Source organism: Anneissia japonica, unplaced genomic scaffold, assembly GCF_011630105.1.
Source record: "Anneissia japonica isolate Jap-2015-1 unplaced genomic scaffold, ASM1163010v1 scaffold287754_len4335492_cov202, whole genome shotgun sequence".
In the NCBI taxonomy this organism is placed as follows: domain Eukaryota; kingdom Metazoa; phylum Echinodermata; class Crinoidea; order Comatulida; family Comatulidae; genus Anneissia; species Anneissia japonica.
The window spans coordinates 2847809-2875659 of NW_022705543.1; the positions used below are offsets into that span (position 1 = coordinate 2847809).

A 27851-nucleotide genomic window follows, 5' to 3' on the forward strand; every position below is an offset into this window, starting at 1 on the left:
GGGCGCTAAGAGATGGAGTTGTAAGTGTGGAAATGGTCTCATTTCATCTATGATTTTATCAACCGACCGTTAAAATCAATGGCAGCGCTACGGGGGAAAGGGGGCATTCCCCACCCCGATAGTTTTCTTTCGCCCACCCAGTCCCCAATCATATCAATTGCTTTAGTGAAGTTAACCCAGAGCAGTCACTTATTCAGTAGTGCGCTTATCACGATCAATACCAGTCTTTATGATACCGCTTATAACATACATGCAAGAGTCAAGTGACAATTGCAGGGTGCTGATCCTACTTTTTACCCCCTCTCCCCACCCACCCTAAAATTTTACCTTGCCCCTCACTCTTCCCTCAGATTACAGACGCTGGCGCCGACAGCGGTTAACAGTAATAGAATTTCATCCTTAATTTCCACGTTGCCTCACTACTCCAACAGGATTAATTACGAAATACATAAATACTTTCGTGGTACATGTAATTTATTTTCAACATTCAGAACGAAAAAGCATTTACGGAAATATCACATTAGCATCTCAAATTTAGAACAAGATTATGCTCATTAGATTTTAGAAGGTTTATTTGTTGCTGACTACCAGAAACCATGCCTATAAACCAGTGGCAAATGGTATCCATGAGTATAAACAAATGGGACTGATGTTGAGTGGGGAAGCAAAGGCATTAGGCCCATACTAATAATAGGCCAAATATCTCTGCAGGAAAGCAAGAGAATGTGAGAGGGAACTACTATCTGGGAGAATAAGCTTACATGCCCAATTTTGTGTATATATTTTTTTCACTTCGAGTTCGCAGAGCTAAGGATCCTGGGGACTGAAAAGGGAAAACGTTTTTGGGGGAAGGGCACGCCTACCCGTAGGTAGGCCACTGTTTGTAATATATTTAATACTAATAATCATCGTTTGTTAAGGTTTGTTAGGTAAAATGTGTATTCCTTATTACGTAATTTGTACATTTTTACATCCAATGGTAGTCAGGAGTAACGATTGCATTCAAACACGCTTTGTTCACACTTTCAATTCGTGTTTCGAACGCTGTTATCATTTGGTACACTTTTTAAATTAGACTTACTTATCACTCCCAAATATAATGACGTAACTGAGAAATTCATATCGGTTATTAGATACTATTAATTGTTCAAACGTTTTTTGGCATCTGCCATAATTTCCACAAATCACCACGCATCGGAATAAACGTCTCCAAACGAATCGTTGCGTACACGTCTTCAATATCTGGATGAAAGATTAACCCAGTTAGAAGCTCGACATCTCTGACTCGAGCGACGTGTGTCTCAAGGAACTCAGTAGGCGGCTGGAAAATAAACCATAACCATTATACACAGTTAAATATTACAATATAATTGATATAACACAAATAATCTTTCTTTATTAGGATATTATTAATTATTAACTTAGACGTTGATAACTACAACGAATGGACGGAAATAACTCGGATGTATGATCAACATTTAATACGTCTTCGATTGTCATACATAGGCCTACATGGATGATAGCGGTCTCAAAAGCCTTGTATTTCTAGACTACTGTTTTATCATATTAAAACAATGTTCGCGTGTCTACGCATGTAAACTCTAATGAGCTACACAGAGATAATAAATGAACTTGTATTTACTTTGCATGTTTGAATGCCATCCATATGACGTAAGATGAAAGCCACCATTTTAATATCCGGACATTCCTTGTTCAACTCTCCTTCAGCACATCGAGTCACTACAACGTAATAATGTGTTGGCACAAGTTGTCCATCCACTGTCTTACTACAAAGACGATTGTCATACATTTAAAGCGTCATAACATTTGAAACAAAGAATTAATAATAACGCATCGGCCTATTAATAATGTAGGCCTAATAATAAAAATAATAATAATAATATTAATAACAATAAAAATAATCGTCAAAAACATGTAAACTCACTACAACGTCAATAGTATGTTGTTCATCCACTGTTTCACTACAAAGACGATTGTCATACATTTACATCGTCATAACATTTGAAAAAAATAATAATAATAACAATATAGGCCTATTAAGAATATAGGCCTAATATTATTATTAATAATAATAATAATAATAATAATAATAATAATAATTTAAAAAATAGTGATAATAAAAAAATGATTAATAATAATTAATTAAAAATAATAATAGTGATAAAAATAAATAATATTAATAATAATCATAATAAACTTAATCATAATAATCATAGTAATGCTTGTGAACACACTTCTTATTACTAAGAGCCACCGCATCATCGGCTAAGCCATCTGCGTTGTAATCAAACGCTGTTCCGGCAATGACGTTAATACGACCGTAAGCATTCGACCAATGTCGAATTGATGTCTCCAAGTAACCCTGCCATAGATCTAGTAATACAAATAGATACCTTGTTTTATTTACAAAAGATTTGATATATTGTCAAATAAAAGTAGATGCAATTTCGTAAGCTTGAAACAGATTCCTACACTGAGAAATATAATAATATTAAACAATATCTAGGACAATTATTGTTTAATATAGTAATATTAAACAATAATTGTCCTAGATATTGATTCCACAAACTTTAATGCCGAGCACTCACTGCGATTCTGTATACGTAGAACGCAACGCCACGACTAACGCACAACGGATCGTGTTTAGTGACGATCCGTTCAGACTGCCACGAACAGTCAGCAGACGGCGTCGCCTCTTTAGTGCTCACAGAGGCCTAGTTGCATTCGTCGCACGACCGTCGTAAGATGCAGTGAGTGGCCAACTATTTTTTGAATAAATACCGGTAGGCTATATAGGCCCGATATTGCTAATTATGAGGTTTTTTATCTGACGAAATTGTTGACAAGCACTTGGTAAAAGGATATGTTTTTAATGTGATTTAATTTCGGCGAATTATTTGAGCCGGCAGATGTTCCTCATACCGAATCAGAAACCAAAAATTGACAACTCATACCTGATGTAAAATTCGTATAGTGTGGTACGACATTACTTGAAATTAACGCATCCATTTGGCTTTCTCCAGAGCTTGAAAATCCTTTAAAAATATATCAGATTTTATAAGGGCATTAATCGTTAAAAAAAAAGTTTGCATGGGTGGGTTCAGGATTTTTCGTTAGGGTGCTACCAACATTTTCAGATGGTTTAAATCGACACCTTCCTCACCCTACATTAAAAGTATGGCTCCCATATGACGCCGGAATGGTTTGATAAACCAATATTTTCAGCGGTCTTAGATAAAAGTTTCAACTTGGGGAAACTTTATATTATTCATAGAACATGAACGTTGGAAAAATGTTAGGGTGGGGTAAATCCTGTTTATCACCCTTCCCCCTGCAAATCCGTCTACAGTTAGCCGAATTGGCTTTCTGTATACCTTTTTAGATTTGGTCTTGATGTGAAGGATGTTCGATGTTTGATCTCAAAACATTGTTTTAAATGTAAACGTTATGCGTATGCACTACAACAATTCAACGTTACAACATTTGATTTTAGTCGTGAGAAAATGTACTGCTGTGACAGGAATTGAACCCAGGACCCAGGGATTAGAATACAAGCATCTTAACCACTAAGCTATTCAACTCCACTACATATCGTAACAAACTCATCAGGGAATTTAGAGAAACTTTAGTCTTGGCATGCGCAGATGACTTTTTTGGCATCCTGTGACAAACTTACAAGATATTTGTTTATACACTTACCTGGTTGGAATAGATACCCGGTTGAAATTGTGCTGTTGTATGCATCACGAACTTTGACGCATTTTCTGGTGAATTCATTAGTTACTCGTACATCGGGTCGGACACAATCACTCATCACATCAGATCCCTGTAGCGTTTAAAAAAAAATCTTAGCCTTCTACGATTGTTGCTTTATAGTATTATTAGTCAAAGTTTGTTCTGTTTTCAAAGCAGTGTTAAATTTATGATATTATTTATTATTCCATTTATTCTGCAGGCTAAAAGTTTGCCTATCCTTAAATCTAGGGCTGGAGTGCGCCCTAAATCATTACGTAAATGCTATGTAAACGAATACTACCGGTTAAATAAATACTTTCTTAATAATTATTTGAATTAAACGAAAGATGAAAGTAGCATATATATTCCTTCGAGCATGACAAAGCTAACCTAGGTCACACAACCAAATCTATTATACATAGAATGATTCTGTAGGCCTACATATGCTGTCATATTATTTTAGCGTACAGTATGTTGTATAAGCTTTGATTCACAGTAGAGCAATTTTAGACCACTTGACGCACACGCAAGCAACAGCAAAGCAATTAGGCATAGCGTTGGCGTCAACGCGTTTAAAGAATACGCTAGTCTAGTGTGAACACAAGTTAACTAGGTGTAGTAATATGCGCGTAAATGCTGCGCATGCTGTAGACAGTCTATTGCGGCGCTAATATCAAGAGCAAAGAGCTCAGAATTAATCAAATTATATGACGTCAGCTTGTAATTGCCATGATTAAAATGTTTACCCACCGATGACTGTGAGAGTGTATAGGACACATAAAGTGCTATGCTATGGTCATGACTGTAGCCGGTAAGGTAGTCAGTTTGGGCTAATTCGCAGAACTCCCATGGAACGTTAGTAATTGGTCGACCAAACGGAGCATGCTCAGACACTGCGATATTCTCTTTAAAAAAAATTACAATTACAGATTAAGAATTAAGTTATTTAAAAGGCAGTACAGGGCTAATTCAATGTCAACTACATTTTATATTTCTTGCTTTTTGTTTTGCAACGCCGAGTATGAATAACAGAACCATTCAACTTTCGGTACATCCGAAAAATATAGGTTTTGAGGGATAAAACCACTGGTTGGTTGTCTCGACGTTTCGGTGAATTATATTTTATTTTTCAATTTTTAATCTGCGTATTTAACGAAACTATCATATTTCCTATATAACAGGAAATGTTATATAAATGGAAATCTTATAACAGGAAATATTTGTTTTTTTTTTATTAAAATGCCTAATTAATAATAATTCAATAGGATTAATGAAAGTTTACATACTTAGTGACTCAGTCAGTTTAAGTTGTTCGTCGTATTCCTTTATCTTACTCGGAGGCTGCAAAGAAAACACATCACATACATGCTCAATAAAGTATTTTTTATCATTATTATTATTAATATTATTATTATTATTATTAATTATTATCATTATTCATTCTTGAATATCGTTTATCATAATCCACATCACAATCACCATGATCTTTATCATTACCATCATAATCATCACCCCATCATCTGTATACTTGTCGTCAACATCATCATCATCATCATCATCATCATCATCATCATCACCATTATCAATATTACTACTAATATTATTATTATTATCATTATTATTATTATATTATTATTATATTTATTATTATTATTATTACTATTATATTATTATTATTATTACTATTATATTATTATTATTACTATTATATTATTATTATTATATTATTATTATTATTATATTCATTATTATTATTATTATTATTATATATTATTATTGTTAATATTATTATAACTATTATATTTATTATTATTGTTATCATTATTATTATATTATTATTAATATTCATATTACACTTATGACCAAAGTAATAATTAAATAGCTTACCAAACTTGGGCAGACACACTCAGATCATCATCATCATCATCATCATCATCATCATCATCATCATCATCATCATCATCATCATCATCATCATCATCATCATCATCATCATCATCATCATCACCTAAAAACTGAACTGTTTCAATGTAAGTTCTCAAGATTCCCAAAATAAATTTAAATTAAAAAAAAAGTAAAACAAAAAAAATAAGAGTAGCAGTTTGTAAGTTCACGGGAAGACTGTTAAAAAGCTCTATTCTGTATTAATCAAGCCTTGAATAGGCCTAAAATTACCAACCTCCATTGAGACATCGAGATTGTCGTAACCGTGCGTTCCGCCATCACAGAAAGTAGTTGGCCCTCTGAAATTATGTAATGATGTAGGAATATAAGTACTGCATTAGGACTGCATGTCATTATTTAATGATACTATGTTTCTATTTCTATATTGTCATAATAATTACGCGCCTATTATTGATAGGACATTGATATTTCTAAGCATATGTTGATGTTGGCAATAACTGACTATATAGACTGCTGCTGCTATTGTAATTGCTGCTGCTGCTACTACCGCTGCTACTGCTACTGCTGCCGCTGCTACTGTTACTTCTGCTGCATTGTTGTAACTACAGCTGCTGGTGCTGCTGCTGCTGCTACTACTACCGTACTACTACTACTACTACTACTACTACTACTACTACTACTACTACTACTACTACTACTACTACTACTACTACTACTACTACTACTACTACCACTACTACTACTACTACTACTGCTACTACTACTACTACTACTACTACTACCACTACTATTACTACTACAATACCGGGTAATACTAACCCAGTAGCCGTCCAGCCTGCCTCAACTGGAACCAGTGAATCCTCAATACGTATGTTATTTATATAATGCCATCTCTTAGGTAGATCCTCCTTAACATAAGCTGTTGCAATTGGACTGGTACACTGAAAGACAAGTACCTTCGAAATTATAGAAGTGTTTCTATAATGTTTCGCTGTAAATTATGCGTAAACACTTTTTAAATACACTAATTTCTATGTTCAATTTAATTATGCTTATGTTACTCTAAAATGAGCAAGTTAATTTCTAAAACAATTTAATGATTTTGTTTTGGTATTTTACATGGGACAATACATCTTTAAAAAACGCTATTGTGTTGAAGATGACCCGATTGGGGGAGGGATGTGTGGTGATCTGCTTGTGTGAGAGTGCTGGAGTGTTTGTGGTTAAATATGTAAGCTTGACGAACACTGCATCGGGCAAAGAACAACGACAGCACAGTCGGCCGAAGTATGTACGAGCCATCGCCAGTAGGTACTATGACCATCAATGACGTCTGAGCGGGTTGACGTTAACAACGATCCGCTGCGCGGCGCGTCATTCAATCTCACTCGCATGAAATCGCATCGGCTGCCGTCCGAAGCCGAAAAGTAATGTGTTGCAGTCTAATTTGACCTACCTGGAGTGCGGCTACTATGTCCCTTGGATCCTGTAACTCAGCTAAAACACAAAACAAATCAATACATGGTTTATGTAAGAAATTTCTCATGAAACAAATTATTGCATCACAACAATCATCAAGTAATTTTTGTATCTATAAAAATTAAGATCATGCTACTTTTCTAGCTGATGATAATACATAGTAGGCCTAACATGTAAAAAAAACTATAGAAATATCACATTATCAAAACAAATAGTAGGTAAGTATATACCACTTGACTTCGGATCCAATCGAAGCATAGTTCCAGCTGTCGTTCGCCGATAATATTGGGATGCAGGAAGATACTATAAATAAGACACCGAAATTATCTTACTATTTTAAAAACAATTGATAGTATCTGGATAATTTAAAGAGACTATTTCAAGACAATCGTTAAGTAACTTTTTTATAATAATAATAATAATAATAATAATAATAATAATAATAATAATAATGAATTAACGGACGCTTATATAATTTCAAAACAAAATGTAATGGCAAAAAGAATCGACGTTTCGGTCATGGAACCATTTCATCGTTCTTTAAAATGGTTCCATGATGGACCCTAAACGTCGACCTTTTTGTTTTGGAAAAAAAAAATAATAATAATAATAAAATAATCACAATAATAATAATTATTATTATAATTCTAATAACAATAATAATAAAATTTATAATTAAATTAATAATTATTATAATAATCATAATAAAAAAAAATCAATATTTATAACAATATTTACAATAATAATATTTATAATAATAATAACAATAATAATAATAATAATAATAATAATAATAATAATAATAATGAATTAACGGACGCTTATATAATGCATCAAAGTAGACAATGATGTGTCAATAAATGACATGTCACAATTGAATAGAATGATGTTTTAAGGTACGTTCACTCCAATAATAATAACATTTATTATTATATTAATAATAATAATAATCATAATAACAATTCAAAACAATATCAATAATAATATTTACAATAATAATATTTATAATAATAATATAATACTGTAATAATAATAATAACAATAATAATAATAATAATAATAATAATAATAATAATAATAATAATAATAATAATAATAATAGGCAAAATAGGCAGTTTCTACTGAAAATTGTATCAATACATCAAAGTAGACAATGATGTGTCAATAAATGGCATAATAATAGGCAAAATAGGCAGTTTCTACTGAAAATTGTATCAATACATCAAAGTAGACAATGATGTGTCAATAAATGGCATGGTATAATTGAATAGGATGATGTTTTAAGGTATGTTCACTCCAATAATAATAATAATAATAATAACATTTATTATTATATTAATAATAATAATAATAATAATCATAATAACAATTCAAAACAATATTAATAATAATATTTACAATAATACTGTAATAATAATAATAATAATAATAATAATAATAGACAAAAAAGGCAGTTTCTACTGAAAATTGTATCGATGCAACAAAGGAGAGAATGATGTGTCAATAAATAATGGCATGGTATGATTGAATAGAATGATGTTTTAAGGTATGTTTATTCCAATAATAATAACATTTATTATTATAGTAATAATTGTAATAATCATAATAACAATTCAAAACAATATTAATAATAATATTTACAATGATAATAATAATAATATAATAATACTGTAATAATAATAATAATAATAATAATATTAATAATAATATTAATAATAATAGGCAAAAAGGGCAGTTTCTACTGAAAATTGTATCGATGCAACAAAGGAGACAATGATGTGTCAATAAATAATGGCATGTTATAATTGAATAGGGTGATGTTTTAAGGTACGTTCACTCCGAGCGCGGTTTTGGACCGGGCTTGGTGTAAACTTAGATTTAAGTTGTGGACATTATATTAATCTTACGTCATCTTGCATGTAAATTTGGTCACATGATCTGTTGGCCATTCCGTGATCTGCAACAACAACCATGTTGATACAGTTATGTAAGTTAAATGCAGCGAGGCCATCCATCAACCTCCCAATGACGTCATCAACTGATTTCAAAGCACCATTAATCTAATATAAATGTATAAATAGTAATAATAAGGTTTTCATAATACATTCAATTGCAATAATTATTATCAGGTAATGTGTTTGGTTCATTTGAATAAGAAACTACCTCTCAATGATTTGATACTTTACATAAAATGCATAACAAAACGATTATAATGCAAAAACAAAGTGGTACGGTACCTCGTCACTAAACGGACCAGGGTCGTGGCCGATGTGGTCGGGCTCATCGTAATAGAGAGTGATGAAGCTGGGCCTGTCGATAAAGCATATTATTGAGCAAAGAATACGAGTACAATGAAGAGTATACATTCTACATTTAATTTCAAGTTCATGGCTTTTAAAGATGTATTGTCTCATGCTAAATACAAACAAAAAATCGTAAAATTCATATTTGAAATTAACTTATTCATTTTGATATAACATAAACATTATCAACTTTAACTTAATGTATGTAAAACATGTCAACCCATAATTTTACAGCGAGCGAAAAATAGTGAAAACACTATCAGCCATTGAAGTGTTTTATAAGTTTTATTATAATTTTCCAGTATAAAAATCAAGGTACAAATGTTTTTAATTCAATAATTTTTATGCTCAAATTAAAAATGTGTATGATACTGCAAAATAAGCAAGTTGTTTTTAAAACTATTTGTTTATGATTTTTGTCCTTTCCTTTCTACAATACGCAATAATTACAAATACTGTTTTGATCTGTCTTGTGTTAATGTTTATAATTTGGAGAGTAATTGAAAACAATACATTTCATTAGCATACCCGTGTAAATTATAACGTCGAATACATCGAAATCATATTCATAAACGCCACACCCTTCATATCACAAAGTTTATTCTTACAACACGTTTTGTTAGCATTGTAATATTATTAATATTATTCACACTTCCGTTTTCGATCAAATTGACTAGGAAAAATATTCCGTAAGTTTACCTTCTATCAATAGGCAACATAAGCCACCCCAGAACAACGTCGATTCTCTGTTCATAAGTGTGCGCCCTGCAAGTAAATATAGAGTACTACTAGTGTTACGTCACGATACCACGTGATACTACTCCGTTGCTATCGTTGCAAAAAGGGTTCAACCGGACGCCATTTTCCTCACTGACAAACCATTGATCCCAATTTCTAACGCAATTATTAAGACGTTGTATCTTACTTTTTCTTTGTAAATATTAATTGATGATTAAATGTGTGTTCGATAAATAATATTATGCAAGCTTTTATGTTTTTGGTACATTTTGGTGGCGAAATATTAGATTTTAAAATGCCTATTCCAAAAAGCCTATGAAGTCATTCAGGCGTAATGAACGGTAACTAACGTCCGTTGACAACAGAGAGCGCCACCTACCTGACTGTGGTACTCTATACGCTAAAATAATCAATGCATTAACTTAATACTCATTATTATTGGCTTGTGTGTTTATACGTTTGAAATAATCAGTTAAAAACACGTTTTGATACCTGTATTTAGTTATAGTCGTTTATTCATTTTGGTCTGCTTGCCGTGTTTATGGTGTACTTAGATCTTTTGATATTGATTCAGTCCCCATTTATGTAGTACTCTGAATAGTGAATAAGTAAATGAACAAATGAACGGACGAGCGAACGAACGAAGGAACGAATGAATTGATAAACGGATAAATGAATGAATGCTATAATAAATAAATGAAAGAACGAACGAATGAATAAATGAAAAAAATTAAACAGTGAATAAATAAATGAACAAATGAAAAGAAAAATGAATCAATTGTAAATTAATAATTGTTTAAGCAAAATCAATGGATAAAAAATATTGAATAAAAGAACAAACAAGAGAAAGAATTCACGAATGAATAAATTAATTATTATAAATACATGTAAACTGATCAATTATTTCAGTATGAACATACCCGTCGTATGTAAAGTAATAGTTTGGTCTAATATCTAAGGGAAAAGAAAATAACGATATATAAACAACAAGTATAGCCTATAATGAGTAATACAAATATAATTTCACAAAGTCAATATTATATGCATACATTTGTATTGAGCTTACCCTCAATATCCACGTCTGAACCAGGCCAAAAGTAAGTTGCAGCTCGTTTTCCTTGCTTCATTACCGTATTCCAAATCTAATAAAATTAGAATGATTCACTGATATATAACAAAATATTATAAAATAGTATTTAGAGGCTTGCATGACAATTTACAGCAAATCAAGTAGTGCTTGAAATAAATTCCCTGTCGAACACCTTCCCGGTAGTTCTTAGTCATGGTTTTGGGACCATAATAAATTGAATATAGGCTACTATCCCCCTCCGGACATCAGCCCGGTATTTCAAGGTTCGTGTTCTTTTTCGAACCTACAGAAGAAACAGTTTATCTTATCAGGTAAGGTATTATCAATAGAATTATTATTTACTGGTTTCGGGCGATATGCTTTACATAATTTCGAAAACTTAGGCGGGGTAGTGGGTCTACTGTCACCCTCTTTGAATCCGCCTATGGACTATCACTATTATTATGGTTTATGGTTTTATATTTATATAGCGCCTTCCACGATCGAAACCGTCTCAAGGCGCTTGAAAAATATATGTGAATAATGTATGGAAATAAATTTGACCGGAAATAACATAAACTAACCAAACAGAATAACCGACAAAACAGATAAAAAAAAAATAGAATCACACATCATCACACCGTTTCACTGACCGACCAAGGCCGGTCAGCTATTGATTTCACAGGTGTCATAATGATGTGTGAAACTAAATATTGGCCTATCGAGCAACGAAAATGAACGAATGTGAGTGGTCTATAGTGAGTTATAAAGATGAGTTTTCAATCGGCTTTTGAAAATCCCAGTTGAAGGTGCCTGGCGTACATAATCGGGCAGGCTGTTCCAAAGCTTAGGGGCAACAACTGCAAATGCTCGATCACCATAAGTTCTGAGACGACTGGGGAACGAATAGCACAGATTATTATTATTACATATATTATTATTATTATTACTTAGTCTTAGCAAAAGCAAAAGCAATGTGCTTTAAGAAGAGTGGAAACGGCGAGATGGTTTATTATTGAGTAAGAAATTTAACAGTACATCTGAGAAGAGGAAATCAGATTATACTGAGTAAGGGCTTATACGTATCAGCTTGCTGTCGGTCCTATGGCTTTACGGCAGTAGGGGCGAGTTTGGGATGTTAACGATTACACAAATTTAAGCATCAGTACGGATATTAAATAAGATGCTCTCCAGTAATTTATATAGATATAGGCCTACTCTAGTATAAGTAATGTTATTTACTGTTCATTCAAGTCTGGGTTTTGCAAGGTAGATATATGTGCTTCCTGGAGGCAGGTTAGTTGTTCCCCCCAACGGTCAGAGACAAGGGAATGATGTTGTCATTATATATCAGTACTGTATAATTATATTAACAAACTAGAGCATTCACAGCTCCAAAGAGAGTATACCTCCGCCATGTCCTAGTGGGCGATTCCCTTATGTTCCACCCTGTACCTGAACACCGAACAACACGCAGTCAGCCCATTGCATTATTTTCTTTTATGTTCGAATTTCCGTGATATTGACGAGTGCTTCGACCGTTCTTCCCAAAATTGAATCATTTCTTTCCCCGAATATTACGTACGGTACGATTCCACTAAATTTCATGATAATCTATTCAGTAGATTTTTGTAATCTTTTAATCAGACAGACAAACAAACAGCAGTGAGTATCCTCCTTTGGCGGAGGTAAAAATTCATTCAGATCCATTGTACTTTTGTACTTATCCATACGACTTACCGGTTCACCTCCCCACCATCTTTTATCAAATTTTTCAGTACCACTTAAAGAGAATACGCCAAGATCAGGGTCGTACATGTTGTTTCCAATTATACCATGTGATTCTGGATACAATCCCTGTGGAAGAAAATGATAATTATTGATATTATATTCAACATTCATACATAAGCATGCTCTATCAATAAACCGAATATTATCCTGAATTCAATTTACATCCGGTCTAATGAACAGACATCCAACTGTTGCTCTTTTTTCTCTCTCTCTCTCTTGTGCATTGCACAAATGATATGGTATGCGGTATATATTTCCCATTATTTTATTATACTAGGTTACATTAAGTTGTTACGGCACTACAGTATACCGACATTACGTCACAGTAGTAATCAATTTAAAACGTTTGTACGACGTCGGAAAAAAATTAATTGATAACTGATAACTTCTTTTTTATTCTTTCCAACAAATAAAGTATTATTATTATTATTTTTTTTTTTTAGGTTTGTTTTTCCAGATTTACCTCTCACAAAACATCATTAATCAATTAATGTTAGATAACTGTATTTAGTAAGCCTATAATATATTGATGTTGATGATGATGCAGCCATCTTGTACTTACAGTGACAATTGTGTAGTGGTTTGGAAACGTCACGGAAGGAAACGAAGGCATCATATACGGTGCGTACGAGCCACAGTTTCCTAATTGATGAAAAGACGTCCGGTATTAATAGTTGATACCGGTATTAATTTTGTACTAAAGATAGTCTGAACAGCATGAGGCCACAATTTCTGCAATAAATTTTTTCCCCCGGAATTGGTTATTAGTCTTTTGTCCAAACCCCAAATTTACAACCAGCAAAGAGAAAAAAGATGCAGACGTCGGTAGCATGGCAAAAGTAGAGTGGAAAAAAAATACAAACGACTTGAGCAGCAAGAGCAGTAATGGGTTTTTGTCGTGTATTTTTAAGACTATTTTTCATACTTTGACGACTATTTGTGCATTTTATCACAATTTAGCTTTGTGCTGCGAGGATATTTTGATTTTGATTTTCTGAAATAAAGATACCTTGATATATATATATATATATATTTGCGATGATGAGGTAGATTAACCCAGTCATCAATATTTCATATTGATAACTAAGACTGTGACATGCATTAACAGTAGTTGTTACTATACTATTCATATCTCTTACTGAGTTTGTTGATGTTGGGCACCATGTCTTTATTTCGTGTCAGGTAGTCAGGGCGAAATCCGTCAAGAGAAATCAGCAATAATGGCGGATCTTCATATCTGTAAGTAGATCATTGAGGGATTTATATTAGAAATTTCCTTTTCCTGTGTCTTGTGTATATTTACGCTAATCTGGGATTTCTACCTCATTACTTCACTGAGATTTCATAGTGACTTCACAACTTTAGATAATCTATTTGTATTGAGTAACTGGAAAACTCATGTTGGTTAAGAAGGAATGAGAAACCATGACAGTTAAAGTAAGTTCTTACCCATGTGGACAGCTTAGAGACGTGTCTTCACTCGGACACGGTATATTGAACCATGAGACATTTTGACCACTAGGGAGGCAGTTACCTGAAATAGACGAAATCCTGATTTGAATCCAAAACTTTCAATTTATATTTAAATATTCATATTTAAAAATTTGTTAGTACAACTATAGAATTCATGGCCTATAGTATCAGACGGAACACGGGAATAGGCCTACATCATGTAATTTATGGCTAAATGTCATTCATACTGTATCACATAAGCCTAAGTTTAAAGTTTAATGGACAATTGCTGTATTGTAAATTTTCAGCAATAAGTTCTGTAAATTTATAATATGTAGGTTTTTATGTAGCGCTCTACACAACTAAGTCTCAGAGAGCTTTCCCATATTAACCCCAGTCATTGGAACGATGCTTATGGGGGATATTCCATAGTTTAATATACATGAAATAATAGCGCATTTTGCACTCGGATACCCACATACTCCTGAGTGGAGAAAAGCAATGCAGGTAAGTGCCTAGCTCAAGGACACTTAGCGAAATATACAGTGAGGGAGTAAAACCCCTGTATGGAGGTTCAGAAACAAAACTGTTCCCGCTGCGCGAAACCACTTTTGTGAAGAAAAAAATAATGATATTCTTTTGGAATGATGTGACATAATAACAGTATAAGCAGTACACACAGACAAAAGAATTTGAAGTTATTTGGTTATTTCAGTTCTTTTTTGTACTTTTACCTTGCTGTTCTTCCTTATTTGGCAGCTCTTCCTCGTAAGTGTTATAACCAATTGCGAATCCAATACCGATTCCTGCCCCGATCCCAAGAGCCAGAACTATAAAACCTCCCTGTAAAGTTACGGTTAATTTAGATAAAAGATCGTCATTATGAATAAAATATTTATTATATTTTATTGAACTTCTTTAAACGAAAATGGTTAAAAACAGCAATAGGCAAACAATCACAAGGCCCACATTTAAGAACAACTTACAAAAATTAAAAATTTAACAAAATATCAAAACAGTAACCATGATTATCAATTTCATAACAAAAATTTTAAGCATTTTTTTAATTTGTTCAACAAAATATGTATTCACTTACTACAATAAGATTTCTTGTACTCGGTGTCTGAAAATATACCAATATAAGATTTCTTTTTATTAAAAAAAATACATAAATCATTTTTCATAATCGTTGACTGTAGTATTTTTCACAAGAACGTCATGTACTAATAAAAAGATGTTTCATAATCATGGTGATTTTGCATAAATACTTCCAAGATAATCTTATTGCTTGATATATGAAAATGTAACGTTATGTATCAAGAGTTTATTCACTTGCACATTAAAACTTTATGATTAGTATTGAGCTTTCGGCCTCACGCATATCAAGACTGTTCGGAAGCCTGTTGGTATATCACTGATACAGATACAGCTGCCCCAGTAGCCCAATTGCCTAAGACATTGACATTAGAAAATCCTGGGTTCGAATCCCGGCGATTTGTTCTAAGCTCGTTTCTTTACAGTTTACAAGTTATCTCTTCTCTTCAATTGTTTTTAGACCGGGTCTTACAACACATTTTGGTCAAGTATCCCAGGCGTGAATTGAATTTGCAGTATATCATGGTTACATCGAAGTGGTCAATATCAAAATAGGCATATTTAATTGCTTGTAATTATCAGACACAAACCTTTAGGTCAGTTAGGTTATCACTGAGTGTTTATAAAAATATATGTTGTATCATCTAATTAATTATTTAAACAGGGATTAATACATGTAAATAAATTCTAAAAGATATTGGAAGTGGAGGATTGGCATATGATGTTAACGGCGTGCGCATGAAGTGTCATCGTAGTTATATCAAAGGGGTTAATATCAATATACAGTAGGTCTATTTAATTGTTTATAACTATCTATCAGGCATAGAGCTTATCACTGAGAGAATAACCTTTAACCTTTAACCTTTACAAAATAAAAAGTGTATCTTGTATCATCTAATTGAATATTTAAACAGTGAATTCGTGCAAATGAAATGTAGACTACTAAATATAGTGGGGTGGGGAGGGCATATACAGTATGATGTTCACGGCGTGCACATGAAGTGTCATCGTGGTTATATCAAAGGGGTTAATATCAATATAGGTCTATTTAATTGTTTATAACTATATATCAGACATAGAGCTTATCACTGAGAGTTTACAAAATAAAAGTTTTTCTTGTATCATCTAATTTAATATTTAAATAGTGAATTCATGCAAATGAATTGTAGACTACCAAAGATAGTGGGGACAGAGGATTGGCATGATTTTCACGGCGTGAAGAATAATTATAGAATTCATGGCCTATGGTTTCAGACGGAATTGGCAACATAAGAATAGGCCTACCGTACATCATGTAATTATGGCTAAATGGCATTCATACTGTATCACATGGACAATTGCTTTATTGTAAATTTTCAGCAAAAAGCTCTGTAAATTAATATTAATAATATGTAGGTTTTTATGTAGCGCTCTACACAGATACAGCTCAGATAGTCTCAGAAAATCCTGGGTTCAAATCCCAGCGATTTCTTTTATACGCTCGCTTCTTTACCGTTTACAATTTATGTCTTTTCTTCAGTTGCTTTTAGACCGGGTCTTACAACCCATTTTGTTCACCTATCCCAGGCGTGCATTGGATTTGCAGTATATCACAGGGGTGGCGCCAGCGGGGGCCGGGGGTCCAGGTCAAAATTTTCGGGGGCTTGGCCCCCAGGACCACTTTTAGAACCTTTTAATCGAAGCTCGACCACGCCCACTTTGCTTTGGTCGGGGATATCTGATGCAAATGAATTGTAGGCTGTTAAAGATAGTGGGGTGGGGTGGGGGAGAGTTGGCATATATGATGTTCACGGCGTGCACATGAAGTGTCATCGTAGTTATATTAAAGGGGTTAATATCAATATAGGTCTTTTTAATTGTTTACTATCTATCAGAAATAGAGCTTATCACTGAGAGTTTACAAAATAAAAAGTATATCTTGTATCATCTAATTGAATATTTAAACAGTAAATTCATACAAATGAAATGTAGACTATTAAAGATAGTGGGGACAGAGGATTGGCATGTGATGCTCACGGCGTGAAGAATAATTATAGTGTCATCGTTTCATGCATTGAAAATGAAGGAGTAAAAAGATTATAAGATTAAAAGAGTAACAAGACATAATATAGTTATGCGAGACAGTTAGAAGGCGAATGTTATTCTCTTTTTCAGCTAATAGTTAACACTAGGGCTATATCTACTTACTTGTACATATTTCATGTCGTCGCCAACACAGAGGTTCTGTGGAATTAAGTATAAAATATTATTTTCATTATCATTTTTATTATAATTTCATTATCATTTATATTACTATATTTAAAATAATAATAATAATAATAATAATAATAATAATAATAATAATAATAATAATAATAATAATACATATTTCATGTCGTAGCCAACATAGAGGTTCTGTGGAATTAAGCATAAAATAAAATATTAATATAATTATCATTTTTGTTATTAATTATTTTAATAATAATAATTATTATTATTAATATGGTTATTATTTCATCATCATTCATATTACTATATTTACAACAAAACCGGGTTTTTTTTCCCTTTTTGGACAAGCTTTGGATGACTTTCTTTTCGAGATAGGCTTTTTTCGAGTTACTCTTTTAAAGTAAAGGGGTGGGGTGGGCATCTTTTTAAAATGTATGCTGTAAATTTTGGAATTAATAATAATAGGGCCACTGTAACATCAATCTGTGTCATGGAGTGTATTAACCGGCATTAAATCACCTATACTGTCCTTTAAATTCATGGACAGTGTACGTACTCGTCCGTTCGTTCGTGTGATATGAATTGATATCTAGTTGCTGTTATTAAATTGACTGGAACATTCGTAGCAGGATCACCAACAAGCAGGTTAACAGCATGACCCTCCCATTTATACTCCTGTATGTACTGTACTATCTCGAAAAAAAGCCAACGCTATCTTGAAAAGAAGCCCATGGGCTTCTATTCGAGGTTTTACGGTTATACTATTAAAGCCAGGCCGGAGGAAAAATTTTTTTTGATATGTTGTAGATCTGATTTTTCCAATGACTGAGATACAGATTTTTGAATATTTAAAAACTGGGGAGAAAAGTGGCGTAACCGCCCAATTTTACACCGTTTTTCCCCAGTTTATAAATATTTAAAAATCTGTATCTCGTTCACCGTTCCCCAGTTTTTCGTCAAACAACTTTTTTCTGTCTTAGAAAAATCAGTTCTAAAACATATCATTTTTTTTTCTTCCGGAACCTGACTTTAATAATAATATTAGGCATATTATGATACAGATGGCTTTTTTTTGAGTTATCAGAATCTAAAACTCAAGTATGAAGTATCAAAATAAAGTTCATTTACCATATCTGATTTAGACATTGTCCTCCTCGTCTTCTTTTTTATTTATGATAATTGCACTGTGAACAAATAGAAATATAATTATTAAGCTTGGGATAAACGCTGAATTGTTTACAATTGTTGAGAAAATTCAAATCAGCTTCTGCTTTGCATGATCTTTGGTGTTCTATTATTCATGATTTAAGCTGCAACAGTGATGTTAATCAGTATTGAAAAAAAAAACAACAGAAAAGCTACTCAAAAAATCATGCGAAGCACAAGCTGATTTGAATTTCCTCAATAATTCTTTGAAAGTAAAATTAAAGGCAATTTGGATAGTTACATATATATTTTCCACAACATTGTGTTAGTTAACAACTACCATAAACTTAGGCTATAAACATTTGTTCAGAATTTGATAGACACGACATACAATCTATTAACTAGGCCTTACGCCAAACATTCGAACTTAGTTTACTCTACAGTACTTAAAAAGATCCGTTGCGCGCACCTCGTCTCGTTGCGTTCTCCAGCGTCAGAATTGAGAGACCGACGACCGTCATACACTGTGTGCCCGCCTTCAGCAAAAGATATCTCAATATATTTTCTGCACCCCACTTATTATAGACGATAATAAAATATAGGGAGTCGGATGTTTGGGTTGTTGGGGTTATTCAACTGATATCACTCTAATTTGCACAAGTAAAGCAAACTTTACTTGGCCTATGTCACAATGCTTTACAATTTTCAAACATAAGGCATTGATTTTGGCCAAATATTTGTCGATTGGTGTTGAGTTAAGGCCTGTTTATACTTGCAACGATAACGATAATGATAACAAGCTAAAATAGAAAATTAAAGAAATAAGAAAAGTTTTTACACTAGGACGATTCGATAACGACTTATCGTGTACTGTATACAATAAAAAATAATTTCATAAATCAATTCAAATGACGTCATAATCATTAAAAAAACGAAAAAAATTCGTAGTAGTAAAAACAATTTTATCATTTTTCCATGATTATGACGTCATTTGAATTGATTTGTCAAAATATTTTGCATACACGATAAATCGTTATCAAATCATCCTTGTGTAAAACCTTCTTTTATTTCTTTTATTTTCTATATGAACAATTGCTTTATAGCATTTTACCATTTTTATCGTTGCAAGTATAACCTTTTTGATTGGGTTAAAGTGGTTTAGCAGATTTTTATCGCCACGGATGGAAATACATCGAACGACTCTAACCCAGATATTAATTTTCGACGGCCTGGTAAATTCTACAAGATTGCTGTCACATACAATTAAGACTAGGCCTATGCATCTGAAAAATCCACAGATATCCAAACAGCAAACACAGGCCTACAATTACTAAGTGCACATAGAAATTGTCGCTACAGCCTCCGATAGGCCTACACACTGCAATAAATACTTTTCAACATGTGCTATGGAAGGAAGGCCTTGGAAGGGTTTCTTGTAATCTAACAGTATGATTGGTTTATGTAATAACTTCAATGATTTGCCGTTCATATTTAAATAGTCTTTTATTTTAAATATTGCAAGTTGGTGGTCATCTCATTTGGAATCACATTTTCTTACGCTCTGCATCATCAAAATCAACAATTTTTTGTCTGCAAATAGCTACGATCCCGGAGTTGCTAGTGGCCCATGACCCCCAGCCGTTAGGAAAGACACCCATTCAATCAAATCCTTCTCATTAGGCCATGGCCCTTTGCTGACTTTCTCCGTTTTTACGTCGACTGACCGCGCCAGAGATCTCCAGACGATAGTTAAGAGACATAAACACCAACGCCAACGATATCGAATAATCTCTTAGGAATAGATGTGAAAATGGATTATAGCCTACTATTGCCGGCGGAACCGGGAGCCGGGATCCGCCCATCCCCCCCTCCCCCCCCCCCCCCCCCCCCACACTTTTTGGCACAAGACATATAATGTCTAAGCAGATTTTTCTATGATCGGCTCCCTCGCAATTCATATTCCCATTCATCTTACAAGTGACCCCTCCCCTACCCCCACTTTGAAAAACGTTCCGCCGGTCCTGTATACAAACAGGCTAATAGCTCCATGATTTTCACAAGGAGCTAATATATTCTCACCGATGTTTCTTGTAGGGATACATGGTCGTAAAAGAAAGAAATAGGCCTCTAACTAAATCTTGGGGTGAAAGGGTCAAAGTGAAGTACACTTGACCCGGTTTTATTTTCTTTACATACTCAGACACAGGTCAATGGTATGCACTCTGGATTCTCAGCTACATTTTACACTGTTACGTTTTATAACAGAAATAAAAAGGTGGTAGAGCCAGCGAACGGTAGCTGTGTGTTCAAAACACAATTACAACTAAACGTTCCTCATGGAAAAAAAAAAAAACATTAGGTCGATTCATGTTCGATACATCTATGATATTCAATATTATATATATATATATATCTGTCTCTTATACACATCTAGATGTGTATAAGAGACAGACAACGTACTGTGACGTTGAGACGACGTCTGCAATCACATCTAATATTTACAACCTCTAGCCAACGTCGGGCCAACGGTAGTACCCAACCATCTTTTTAGTAGTTTGCCGACGTCGGGCCAGTAACAAATCGTGACATTGTACCAACGTCGGTAGTCAGACTGAATATTTACGACGGCTTACCAACGTTGGGACGACATCGGAAAATCGACAAATATATTTATACGTTGGGCCAACGTGAAATTCCAATGTTGGTTTGACGTTACTTCTCCGACCAAATGTTGCAACCAAACACCAACGTCGTACCAACGTCAGATATCCGACCCCGACGCTTACCGACGCTTGCCAACGTTTACCAACGTTGGGCCAACGTCGCTTTGCTAGCTGGGCTAAAGACTAGAGCCCGTTTCTGTCGCCACCCTCAGTGGTTTTTAGCTTCCTTTTTTTTAAGCGTAACGTACTTGTTTGTATATTTGCTAGTCATTCCTGATAAAAGGGCGTATAATTGTTTATTCATGTGTACTTTGGATTATATATAAAGCGTGACAATTTTGTGACAACATGTACCGTGATACAATTTTTTCACAATTCCACTTTTGCTCACGTCAATATCAGTCTGTAGGCCTAGGTCAGTAAATTACCTTATTCATAAAAAAAATTAACGCATTTCTTTGGAAAAACACGGGATAAAAACATTTAGCCGATTTTTAATTTACTACTGACGAATTACCCAATGTAGAATGCACTGATAAAGATCAATAATACACCATTTTATTCTAGCAAGAATGCCTAAAATGAGCGTAAAACCTCCCTCACTCTGTAATAATTTTCATTAGCCAAAAATGTACCTCCACTGCTTATGTACCGTGCAGCATCCAATCAATAATATGCCTATTTGAAGTTGCAGTGCAAGTTTACATTTAAGTTAGAAGCTAATATTTATATTAGGCATAAGTATATATTACCGGGCAACTATGTACAACGTGTAATCATTTTTGAGTGCCTCAATGGAACTTAAAAGAGACAGTCTCCTATCATCACCTAAAGGGTTATGACATATGTACAAAAGATGAAATGATTACGCAAATTATCAGTTTTAATAATATACATGGTAGCATGGGTCAGCTATCTTTATGGGATTCGATAAAATGCCATCGAATGCACGTCCATCATCTATTCTGATAACATTAATCAGTTTGTTTTTTTGTTTTTTTTTTTTTCTTTTTTGTACTACTGATTTTAAGAATTCAACGCGGTAATAAATAAACTTTAAGTTCATATTGGGACATATTGGGTACCGTTTAGGATTTCTGCATGGTCAAGTTTAGGCATCGCGCTTAAAGCTTTCGAATCCGCTCCATGTGAGCGTTAGATGACGCGACGCCGTCACTGTGATTGTCGGTGGTAGTCTGAAAGCATCGTTATTAATGGTACTGGTACTGGTACAGGCCTACTGGTACGGGCATTTATAATGCGCCTCTTCCTTGCGGTTATAAAGTGGAGTTCCTTTCTCCCTGGTCATTGGGTCCACATGCTAAGTGTTGCTGCTGGTAATCAGCGCAGGAACAGGCAACCCCACCAGGTACCCATTTATACTCCTGGGAAGTACGGTAATGCACAGCGAGGGATTGAAACCAAGATCTCGAGGTTGGGAAACCAAACCGTTCCCGCTGCGCCAAACCGCTGCTATTATGGTCAGTTGCGCGCGCGTCGTGACGTTCATGCGCTCTCCATTGTATCACGTCGGCCGACGATCATCGGGCGCAGTGATTGCCCAGCTTCATGAACAAGACTGATTCAGACGAGATCAACTCATCGTTGAATATCACCAGCCTGCTACCGTTGTTTCATTTGCACATGTTTGATGAAGGCAACATGCGCACTCATGCCGGCACGTGCACGTATTATTCCATAGGGCCTATCTATAATCAGTGGTGGCGCCAGGATTTGCCCCATGGAGGGGGGGGGGATGTCCCCGACGGAGAAAAGTGGACGTGGTTTGCGCTTTGCTCAAAATCTCTTGCATGTTCCAATAATAATAATAATGTCATCTTATTAGGCGCGGCGCACGTATCCATCTCTTAGTAGCTGCTCGCGGCGCCGTTTTCCACTTGCAGAGTGTACATGTAGCCTTTTTTCTGCATTATTATTTGCGAAGCACTTCGAGAAATATGACAATGGCTTACTTTATCGATTTTGGAGTCCACTAATTATATAAAAAATACATAGGCCTATACATTTTTTTCTCCCCGACGGAGGTGAGACAGCTCTCCCTGAGGGAGGAGCTGCCCCCCCGACCACCCCCTGGCACCACCCCTGCCTATAATGCGATGACACATCGAGGTAATAAATCATGTTATCTTTTAATTATTGTCACATACAATTGAATGCAGTGTATATTGGAGATAATGACGTTGATTTGTTGGTGAAAGGTCGAGTCAAGCGTAAGCAATGATATTGAAGTGTATGAAGAACCCAGAAAACAAAATATTCAGATTTTGGCGCTATGATAAAAATATGTCCCAATTGTTTATGTTTTCCTATCCAAATTCTGCTTTTAAAAATAATATGGTCGACTTCCTTGGATGGTAATTACAAGACACAGAATGTATATGTAAACGAAATTATTTTGTTTTCATATTCTGTAATTGCTTTAGCTGTAAGTGCTTTCAGACAATGTCCAATTAGTCAATCAGCTGTTCGTCCAAAGTTCATTAAACATTTATAATTTACCAAACATATGCTTTATTGAAAGACCCTAAAGCAAACTCATTAAAAGCTGGGGGTTCAAAAGTGTCTGTTACGAAATAGTGGAGGGTGGTTGTCTAGCAACACAAGTTAGGCCTATACAATGAATGAAATCGATATTAATTTTAACTGTTAGCGCATCGTGTCTATCTCTGTGTAGGCCTACTGAACAATGATAAGGAGATAATGGTATCATTGCCCATTTAAAATGAACACGCCTTAAGGCCTACGTAACAACATTCCATATATTCACAACAATGTTCACATAACATTTTGACAATGGTTTAAGCTTACTCACGCAATGCTGACGTCACGGTCTTGGGTTCACAATAGTTGTATTCTTGTTAGTTACCGTTAGTGCTGACGAAATAGGTGCATTACCATATCAAACCTCTTGTTCTGGAGTAGGACTGGATTATGTTTACACTGACCAACCGTAGAGGGCAGAGTTTAATAGTCGGTCCTCTCTATTTTGAACTCAAGTCGGTTAGAATGATGAATTTCAACAGAATTAAACAATTAATGTCCGATCAGTGGTATAAAGCATTTTATACGGGCGTACAAATAATGTATGATACATCAGTCCAAGGAATACCAGTTTTGACAAAATAAAACATTATACTTAGGCAATAAATTGAAACAGATTTATATCTGCTATAAATTATTTTGAATAGGCCTACTAAGATGTTCTTTGCTGAAACACTAGATAATTATACATTTATACTGAGTTATAATCGAAATGAATTAATTGATATATTTATATATCTGGGTGTCATGGTCCAAAGTTAATCATTATGTTTTTTTCTAGATATTTCCTAGATGTGTCTGCAACAAAGTTTGACTTCATTATAATAGCACTGATGCCTTGAATTAATGGGATGCTACTGGGTATCTAGGCAGTGTCATTCTACTAGATCGTAATAATGTTCTGTTATTTTATCAGCTAGAAGAATTTTAACTAGAGGGGCACACGCCGTGCTTTTAATGACGCTCAGACCGTCATCGACAATGAGCGGGTACTGAGACGTCGTATGACCAAAACACGACGCAGTGTGTGCCGGCTTAAAGCCTCAATCAATCAATCAAACAATCAATCAATCAGTTAATCAATCAATAAATCAATCAATCAATCAAGCGTTGGAAATGAAATTCGAATCCGTTGAGGCACTTGGTATCATACTCTTTTAATACTGTGTATAGTCGAACAGCGCTAGTTCTCAAAGCACTGTGAACATCAGTCAGAGATCAGTCATTGTCAAATATTCTCCATAGAGAAGAGTTAAATATTAAGGTCCAATAATGTTAATGTCATTCTTCAGCATTTTAAACGACAAGGCAGGATCATGTCTCTTATACACATCTAGATGTGTATAAGAGACAGGGTCGAGTCAAGCGTAAGCAATGATATTGAAGTGTATGAAGAACCCAGAAAACAAAATATTCCGATTTTGGCGCTATGATAAAAATATGTCCCAATTGTTTATGTTTTCCTATCCAAATTCTGCTTTTAAAAATAATATGGTCGACTTCCTTGGATGGTAATTACAAGACACAGAATGTATATGTAAACGAAATTATTTTGTTTTCATATTCTGTAATTGCTTTAGCTGTAAGTGCTTTCAGACAATGTCCAATTAGTCAATCAGCTGTTCGTCCAAAGTTCATTAAACATTTATAATTTACCAAACATATGCTTTATTGAAAGACCCTAAAGCCTGTCTTTAAAAGTCTTATTATTTCGTATTATATGATTCGTCTCGTTTCGTTTTCGTATTCAAATTTTAACATACGGATGCTGGCGTAAAAAGGGAGGCCTGGATAAGTTTAAGGCGAAAAAAACTTTAAAGCCTAGGCACCGGTTAAAAGTAAATTACATCTAAGCGTTATATATATATTAGTACTTTAGTCTATGTTTTAAATGCTTTGTTTGTTAATGAATAGGCCTTTTTTCTCTTCTATCTTATTGAAGCGAAACTTTAATAATAATTATTATTATATTATAATCATAATTATTATTATGATTATCATTGAATATAAGTATCGTTCTTAACAACAAGATCATTATCTTGTCATCAATTTTAATAATATAATTTTCTGTTTGAAGAGTTTGAAATGAACCATAAATTCGGGGTACCCCTTACTCTTCCGAAAGATACAATGGGTTCTTTAAAGTGCTCATGAGTCAGATGTATACATTGGACGTCCATTTTAAGTCCTTGTCCGAGAAGACTTGGTTCTACCAACCGAACCATGGACGAGGAGCGGCTGGAACCAGGCTAGCCGCTAGCCGCGCACTGCCTTACCGCTCGGCCACTCGACTCGTTACTGTTATAATTAAAGTTGGACCGTAGACGAAAGCAATCGATCACGTTAGTGACGACTTAACGATTGACTTATAACTTGTACATTGCAGCATACACTAGCATTTCCTTATTTACTTATCCGCCTCACATGCCCCGTTTGATGTACTAATGACTCCGCTAGGCCTACACCTTTTGAGTTCTATTACAGTAGCATCAGTAGTAAAATATGAAAATGACTAAATTGTTCTTTCTATTTGTAGACTGGAATAGCTGGTGAGAATGTGTTTGAAGACATCGTTACGAAGTACGGAGGACGAATTTTGAGGAGATACAAACACATCTTTAAAGGCGTTTCATTGGAGCTGAAATCAAAAGCTTTGGATAAGATTCGAAGACTTGCGATAGTCGACTTTATTGAAGAGGACGGCGTGGCTACCATCGATTCTGTGGCCTCGTGGGGTTTGGATAGGATTGATCAAGAGCAACTCCCAATTGATGGTGTCTACCAGCACAACCTTGGTAGGTGCTATGAAGAATGTAGGCTTATACCTTGTGTATAGTGGCAATTCTCCCTCCCCACCTTCGCAAAATAAAGACTCGTCAGACCAAAAAAGAGGGTCTTAGCTTATTCATGTAGTTAATTGTCCATTCAATGCCGTAGCCAGCTATTGGGGCAGTTGGGACTGTCCCACAATAATTTTCTATTGGGTCTAAATTATGCTGTTTTATGCACAAAAAATTGTCTGCTTTTTGAAAAAGGGTCCAGGTTTCTCATATTTTTAAGAGAATGGGTCCACATTTTTCATATTTTTTGCGTAAAATGGGTTATTATTATTATTATTATTATTATTATTATTATTATTATTATTATTATTATTATTATTATTATTATTATTATTATTATTATTATAATTATTATTATGTTATACCAAATAATAATAATATGCATTACAGGCGATGGAAAAAATGTCCATGTGTATATATTAGACACTGGCTTGAATGCTGCCCACGAAGACTTTGAAGGCCGTGCAAGCATAACTACAGAAATGGACATGTACGGAGGAACAGTAGGTTGAACACGATAATAAGCCAATTTGTAGTTCGGCCTAGGCATGCCCAGATCAAGGTCAATGGACAAAAACAAAACATACAAACAACATGGCAAGAAAAAAAGCCAGACAAATCATTAGTCGCAAAGTTTCTGGTTATTAGTACAAGATTAAATAGTAAAATGAGAGCTATAAAATGACAAAAGAATCATTTAAATCTGACATCTCCTTAGGAAGTTACAAGCGTTTAGGGCCCCAAAGCTACAGCAGTTTAAAAACAATTTCTTTTTTCTTTATTTTTCCTCACATCCAACACATTACACTCGCCACTTAGAGGATGAGAATGATATATATATATA

At 34.2% G+C, this 27851-nt stretch overlaps 2 protein-coding genes across 2 annotated transcripts in view; one reads left to right on the forward strand and one right to left on the reverse strand.

Moving 5' to 3' along the window:
- Positions 1 to 453: 453 nt before the first annotated feature.
- On the reverse strand, positions 454 to 24571 carry LOC117105854 (venom phosphodiesterase-like). Its single transcript, XM_033247165.1, has 26 exons — positions 24439 to 24571; positions 18925 to 18980; positions 17776 to 17811; positions 15590 to 15616; positions 15228 to 15336; positions 14491 to 14575; positions 14181 to 14278; positions 13604 to 13683; positions 12991 to 13107; positions 11248 to 11323; positions 11102 to 11135; positions 10143 to 10208; positions 9378 to 9450; positions 9048 to 9200; positions 7371 to 7443; positions 7118 to 7158; positions 6481 to 6602; positions 5936 to 5999; positions 5644 to 5661; positions 5043 to 5097; positions 4507 to 4661; positions 3721 to 3847; positions 2976 to 3056; positions 2256 to 2394; positions 1643 to 1787; positions 454 to 1321 (listed from the first exon to the last, which is right to left on the reverse strand). The coding sequence occupies exons 2-26, from the start codon at positions 18940 to 18942 to the stop codon at positions 1148 to 1150; spliced, it is 2166 nt and encodes a 721-aa protein (XP_033103056.1). The 5' UTR covers positions 18943 to 18980; positions 24439 to 24571; the 3' UTR covers positions 454 to 1147.
- Positions 24572 to 25504: 933 nt separating this feature from the next.
- LOC117105855 (aqualysin-1-like) overlaps positions 25505 to 27851 on the forward strand; it is a 5889-nt gene continuing 3542 nt past the window's right edge. Inside the window, exons 1-3 of the mRNA XM_033247166.1 lie at positions 25505 to 25534; positions 26704 to 26962; positions 27398 to 27510. Coding sequence (XP_033103057.1) covers positions 25505 to 25534; positions 26704 to 26962; positions 27398 to 27510 — 402 coding nt within the window. The remainder of the gene's footprint in view (positions 25535 to 26703; positions 26963 to 27397; positions 27511 to 27851) is intronic.

Coding starts and splice junctions, on each gene's coding strand:
- LOC117105854 (XM_033247165.1), bottom strand. Junction 1,788..2,255: donor GTGGCTCTTAGTAATAAGAA/GTGTGTTCACAA, acceptor TCGTCTTTGTAG/TAAGACAGTGGATGGACAAC. Junction 1,322..1,642: donor ATGGCATTCAAACATGCAAA/GTAAATACAAGT, acceptor TTTATTTTCCAG/CCGCCTACTGAGTTCCTTGA.